Source organism: Helianthus annuus, chromosome 5 (genome assembly GCF_002127325.2).
Source record: "Helianthus annuus cultivar XRQ/B chromosome 5, HanXRQr2.0-SUNRISE, whole genome shotgun sequence".
Classification (NCBI taxonomy): Eukaryota; Viridiplantae; Streptophyta; class Magnoliopsida; order Asterales; family Asteraceae; genus Helianthus; species Helianthus annuus.
Window position 1 is genome coordinate 160,561,076 of NC_035437.2, and position 6,773 is coordinate 160,567,848.

The 6,773-nt window shown below is 43.5% G+C and overlaps 1 protein-coding gene across 1 annotated transcript; it reads left to right on the forward strand.

Moving 5' to 3' along the window:
• Positions 1-4,726: 4,726 nt before the first annotated feature.
• On the forward strand, positions 4,727-5,878 carry LOC110943781. Its single transcript, XM_022185515.1, has one exon. The coding sequence runs from the start codon at positions 4,727-4,729 to the stop codon at positions 5,876-5,878; it is 1,152 nt and encodes a 383-aa protein (XP_022041207.1).
• The last annotated feature ends 895 nt before the right edge of the window (positions 5,879-6,773 follow it).

The window sequence follows — 6,773 nt, forward strand, 5'->3', positions numbered from 1 at the left end:
TCAGCAGTCACCTCCTTTAGATGACATGGCTAATGATCAGCATCATAGTGAGCCTCAAACTGAGTCTGTGAGGGTTGAGTCTAGTGGTACAAATGACGAATCTGTCCTTCCTGAGGGTAACCAACCTTTTCTTAGAAAATCTACTAGACATGTATCTGCCCCTAAAAAGTTTAACGACTTTATTGTTGGAAATGCTAAATACAGTTATGATAAAGTTGTTAGCTATGCTAATCTGTCTAGCGACAATATGTGCTTTGCTGCAAATTTAAATAAAATGACTGAACCTATTAGTTATAGAGAAGCATGTAAGGATAAAAGATGGATAGATGCCATGAATGATGAACTCTCGGCTTTATACAGTAATGATACTTGGGATTTAGTCGACCCTCTAAAGGGAAAGAAACCCATTGGATGCAAATGGGTTTACAAAATTAAATACAAATCAAGTGGTGAAGTTGATAGGTTTAAAGCAGGCTTGTTGCCAAAGGCTTTAGTCAAGTTGAGGGCATAGACTTTGAAGAGACCTTCTCTCCTGTAGTCAAAATGGTCACAGTTAGATGTATTATTAGCCTATCTGTGCAAAATAATTGGCCCATTTATCAACTTGATGTGAATAATGCCTTCCTTTATGGTAGTTTAAAGGAGGAGGTGTACATGACTCCTCCTGATGGTCTAAACATTGATAAAAACAACAAAGCGTGTAGACTAAAAAGGTCCCTTTATGGCCTGAAACAGGCCCCTCGAATGTGGAATGAAAAACTTGTTCAAGTTCTTGTCAAACTTGGTTTTAATCAGTCCAAATGTGATCATTCTATGTTCATAAAATCCAACAACTCTGTGTTTATTGTCTTATTAGTCTATGTGGATGACATTGTGCTAACAGGTAACAACCCTGATGAAATTAATAATATCAAAAACCTTCTAAAAAAGGAATTTCAAATAAAAGACCTAGGACTATTAAAATACTTTCTTGGCATTGAAGTTATCAAAAACAATGATGATATTTGTCTTACCCAAAGAAAGTATTGTATGGATCTCTTAAATGAATATGGAATGAGTGGATGCAAACCTGTTAGCTGTCCTATTGAACAAAACTACATTTTAACCAAGTTAAGCAAAAAAGAAGATTTAAAAGATGCTAATGTCACAGAGTATCAAAAGCTAGTTGGGAAACTTATTTATTTATCCCACACCCGTCCGGATATTGCATATGCCGTTCATTATCTTTCTCAATATATGCATAAACCAACCGAGGCACACTCTCAGATAGCCTTTCGGTTGCTGAGATATTTAAAAGGTGCACCCGGTCTTGGCATCATGTTTAAACAAAGTGATACCTTTCAGTTAACAGACTATGCTGATTCCGATTGGGCCAAATGTGCTGACAGCAGGAGGTCTGTTACAGGGTTTTGTATCTTCCTTGGAAACTCCTTGGTTTCTTGGAAAAGCAAGAAACAAAGTGTAGTTTCTCGATCCTCTGCTGAAGCCGAGTACAGATCCATGTGTAGTGCTGCCTGTGAAATTCTGTGGTTAACAAACATCCTAAGGGAGTTGGGGATTAATGTTAATCTTCCAGTTACCCTAAGATGTGACAATACTGCCGCCATCTCTATAGCCGCAAACCCAGTATTTCATGATAAAACAAAACACTTTGAGGTTGACCTCTTCTTCCTAAGGGAAAAGATTGCTGCAGGTATCATCAAAACAGCAGGCATTCAATCTGAATTTCAACTTGCTGATCTCTTCACAAAAGGCCTCATGCCAAGGAGCCACGACCAAATGTGTAAGTCTTTGGGTTTGGAAAATCTGTTTAAACATTTAAACTGAGGGGGGGTGTTAAAATATCCTATAAAATATTCTATATTTTTACATAATTTTCAGTTTAAATGTTTGCCTTTTTTAGTTTTCTAACCGTTGCCCCTTTTTTCTTTTGTGATTGAGGTTGTTCCGGTTTTGGCTTTGGGCTCCTTATCTCTAAATGGGCTGATCCTTGCTTGCTTTGGGCTTGAGGGCTTCGTGTGATCCGGCTATATATTGAGTCTCCTTGGGATCCTGGAATTATCCGTCTCACACTACTCCTTCTCGAACATTTCTGCATCTGCTCTCATTTGTTCCTCACACGTACATTCGTGAGCTCTGACAATGACCTCCTAAGACGACAAAAACCAAATCGAAGGTACCCAATGACTGGGAACAAGCGAGGACCTGGCCATGGTGCACCATTTTATTTAAGAGTTTTAGTGTCTACACTTGAACCATATATAAAGCGGCAAGGATCAGTACTAAACGGGTGACAACTAAGTAACACAGTTAACGGAAGGCTTTATATATGGTTCAAGTGTCTCCCCTGACCCTTGTCCGCATACTGTCCGCATACTGGCCCCTTTGTTTCTCCTTTATATATGGTTCAAGTGTCTCCCCTGGCCATGGTGCACCATTTTGTTTAAGAGTTTTAGTGTCTCCCCTGACCCTTCTTCTCCCCGTCCTACCCATCGCCGGAAGGCTCGACGAAGGCAGCCATTTGGGATAGCGTGCGAGGTCGCCATAGTCCGGCTGACCTTTCATCCTATCCTTTTCGTTCTGATTATTCCTTTCGCCTCCGGGATCGGGGTGTTCCCTGTGTAGTTTTCACTCGGTGGGCCTCCATTGTCCGGACCTCCTCCTTGTTGGCTTAGCGGGTCTGATATTGGTCGCAGCTATCTGAGAATAGTTTAGCTAGACTGATTCGAATCCCGTTAACACTTCGTAGCAGTTGTGTCTGGGCTGTGGAATGGCTGGTAGGTGGAAAGGCGATGGTCCGTATAACATGTATGGTGGTTTTAACAACGGCAAACCGGTTACAACTTTTTTCGTCACTAACCTACCGGATGGAGTCACTCAATCGTTGTTATGGACGGCATTCATGCCACACGGTGTTGTCAAAGATGCTTATGTGGCAAAAAAAACGGGATGTGCGGGGTAACTATTTTGGTTTCGTTCGGATTGAAGGAGTCACTGAAATGAACAAAGTCCTGAAAGGGATGAACACAATCAAGATTTACGACGCAAAACTTTCGGTGTCTATTGCCTGCTTTGGCAAAAATCATAGGCAAAATGCTAATCCAAATGGCTATAGGCCTCCGGAGAACCGGTATAAGGTAAGTAACACTCAGCCGGCAAGAATATATATACCGAAGCCGGTGCTGAACAAAGGGCTATTCTCGGAGGTGGTTGCTGGGGCTAAGAATGGTGAGACAGGTTCGAGGAAAAAGATTATGGTGGAAGACAGAGCTGCTTTGTTTCCTGATCATTGCATCATGAGATCTGTTATCGGAGATGTCAAAGATATAAAGGCGTTTGGTAATATTAAAAATATGCTTAAAGAAAGTGGTTTCCCTGAGTGTTCAGTTGGATATATTGGTGGCCTTAAAGTCATGCTAGTGTTCAAGGACAAGAAGTCGGCAGTGGAGTTTGTGAATAGGAAGAAGGAATTCTGGGCTCAACTGCTATCAACGACTGTGCTGTGGGAAGGTCAACATGTTGAATTCGAGAGGGTGGCATGTTTAAAAGTGGTGGGTATGCCGCTACAACTAAGGGATCCAAAATTCTTCGATAGAATTGGAGAACTATTTGGTACTCTTGTTTCACGGTCGGAATTCTCTTGGCAACAAGTGGATAACGCCGCTGGTTTCTCCTGGGTGTTGACGTCTACGTATAAGCGAATTGATGAGGAGGTTGATGTGGCGTGGGGTGAACAGCAGTTCAAAGTTTGGGTAGTAGAGGTGGAGAATAAGTCTCTTTACTGTGTTATTGAAGAGCTATCATCGGATGTGAAAGGGTCACCGGAGGACTATGATGAATCGGTGGTCGGGGAAGACGATGATGTAGAGGATGGGGAAATTAAGGAACCGGATATTGGAGATGATAACGGTACCCCGGTTCCGGAGAATGGAATGCCGGAGATGGAGCCGGAAGGGGTGGGAACCGGAGAGTCGGAGAAGGAAGATGAGAGGTTGCATGGGTATTATGGGGATAACGAAGGGGTGCATGGGGAAAATAATGAGTCTCATGTGGCCGCAAACATGTCACACTCTCCCAGTATTCTGGATCGTACATGGGGCAAAGGACAGTCACTTTTTGACTTGAATAAAAGCATTGAAAGCTTTTCGATGGGGTCTTCAAAAGTTGAGTCTGAGATCCGGTCTAAGAAAAGGCCCAGGAGGTGCCGAAGCCCATGTGATGGGGAGGTTGGTGGGCCTATGGGCCAGGAGGATGGGTCTGCTTACAATCCACTTCGTGAATTAATAAAAAATCAAAAGTAAATGGGGAGGCACCTAATTCTAACACCTGTAATGGAGGGCAAGATAAGGGCAATTGTGATCGTGGGGATTCAGCGGCATTGGGCGATTCCGGCGGCCTTAACTCGGATCAGGGTGATGTGCCGGGGTCGAACCATATGGGGACTGCACAGGTCTCGGTTCCGGGTGAAGGTTTAGACGCCGATCCCAACAAGGTGGATAGGAATGATGGTGATTTGTTCCAGCAGGAGATGGTAGCCACCATGGAGATCGGTAAAACTGTGGGTTTTCAATTGGACGGTTTCAATGACCAGGTTAGTGAATTGGTTATGGGTGAAGGTGGCCAGAATCTGTTACAATGAATTTTATGACCTTAAACTTAAGGGGGTAGGGACTCCAGGAAATCGGAATGGGTTCGGGGTCTCAAAACTACACATGGCATACAATTTATGGCACTTCAAGAAACGAAAATCGGGCCTGGGGTTAGATTTCCGTTTTATAACTTCTGGGGCAGGACTAGGTTTGAACTGGAGATTGTCGATGCGGTAGGTACTGTTGGTGGGCTGGCGTCCTTCTGGAATCCAGCCTATTTCGACAAGGTTAGTGAAATTAAACACCGTCACTTCTTGATTGTTACCGGTATTATTAAAGCATCGGGGGAGCTGATTAACATAGCAAATGTGCATGCACCAAACGATCCGGTTGCACGTAGGGGCCTGTGCGAAGAGTTGCGGGGTTGGAAAAATCTATTGCAAGGGCTGTGGTTATTTATGGGGGATTTTAATGACGTGAGATCACCTACTGAGAGAAGGAATTCCGAGTTTGTTTCTGTCAATGCGGATTTCTTCAATCAGTTCATTGAATCCGCGGTCCTTTTTGAGTATAATATGGGGGGTAGGCAGTTCACGTACAGGTCGGACAATGGTCAGAAAATGAGCAAATTGGATCGATTTTTGGTGTCAATGGATTTTAGAGATATATGGCCTGACGCCGCAGTTATTGCTTTGAATAACGTCGCATCGGATCATTGCCCGGTTGTCCTTTCTACCATCCCGTGTAATTTTGGTCCTATTCCAACGCGAATTTTTAATTCGTGGTTGGAGTTACCTGGTTTCGTGGAGTTTGTTCATCAGCAATGTGCCGTGTTCCGCTTTACAGGCCCCGCTGATCTGGGCTTAGGTGTCAAGTTAAAGTGGTTAAAGAAAAAGGCAAAGGAGTGGGTGTTAAGTTTAAAGGAGAAACAAAGGGGCCAGTATGCGGACAATGTGAATAAATTGGAAGCCCTAGAACTAGTGGCGGAGACGAGGAACTTAACGGAGGAGGAAATCGAAACTAGAGCCCAGTGCAAAAACTTTGTGGTAGAGACTGATCGGTTAAAAAATATGGACCTTAAGCAGAAGTCTAGGGTCAAGTGGGCGGTCGAAGGAGATGAGAACACGGCTTATTTCCATGGGATCATTAATGCTAATACCACAAATAATCGGATTAGTGGGTTGCGTATACAAGGGGAATGGACTAATAATCCGGTTCTAATTAAGGATTATGTGGCAGACTTTTTTTGTGATCGCTTTTCAGAACCAATGTTGGTTAGCCTCAACTAATGTGTCCCAATTTGGTAAAACTCTCGGAACTGGAAGCTAGCAGTCTGATTGTCCCGTTCTCGGTTGAGGAAATCAAATGTGCGGTTTGGGATTGTCATGGGGATAGGGCGCCGGGGCCGGATGGCGTAAATTTTGGTTTCTTAAAAAGGTGTTGGGATAGTTTCGAAAAGGATTTTGTGAATCTTTTCAATGATTTCTACATGCATGGGTCTATAAACAGCGGGTGCACGTCCTCTTTTCTAGCTTTGATTCCTAAATGTAATGACCCTAGCGGGTTGGCGGACTTTAGGCCAATTAGCCTTATTGGTTGTATCAATAAGGTTATCTCGAAGGTCTTGGTCCGTCGTCTCAAGACTGTTATTTGTAAGCTTATTTCTGAGGAACAGTCAGCTTTCCTGTCAGACCGTAGCATTCTGGATGGCCCTATTATTCTTAATGAGGTGGTGTCCTGGCTGAAAAAGTTGAAAAAGAGAGGCATGATTCTCAAAGTGGACATCGAAAAAGCGTATGATTCCCTTAACTGGGATTTCTTGAGATCGATCATGTGTCAAATGGGTTTTCCGAGTAAATGGATGGATTGGGTGATGGCAACTGTGACTACTGCCAAAGCATCGGTTTTAGTTAACGGCTCCCCAGCTCAGGAGTTTGTGTGCCATAGGGGGCTTAGGCAAGGGGATCCGTTATCTCCATTTCTGTTCGTAATGGCTATGGAGGCATTGACGGGGGTCGTAAAAAAGGCGGTATCGACAGGTATTATACATGGCATTCAGTGTACGTCCCAGGGCCCAATGTTATCCCATTTTTTGTACGCGGATGATGCTATTTTCTTGGGTGAATGGTCGGAGACAAATGTACGGAATATTAATAGGATTATGAGGTGTTTTTATTTGGCATC

Bases quoted from the DNA above. Each gene is read 5' to 3' on its own strand.
- LOC110943781 (XM_022185515.1), top strand. From the start codon at position 4,727: ATGGCACTTCAAGAAACGAAAATCGGGCCTGGGGTTAGATTTCCGTTT.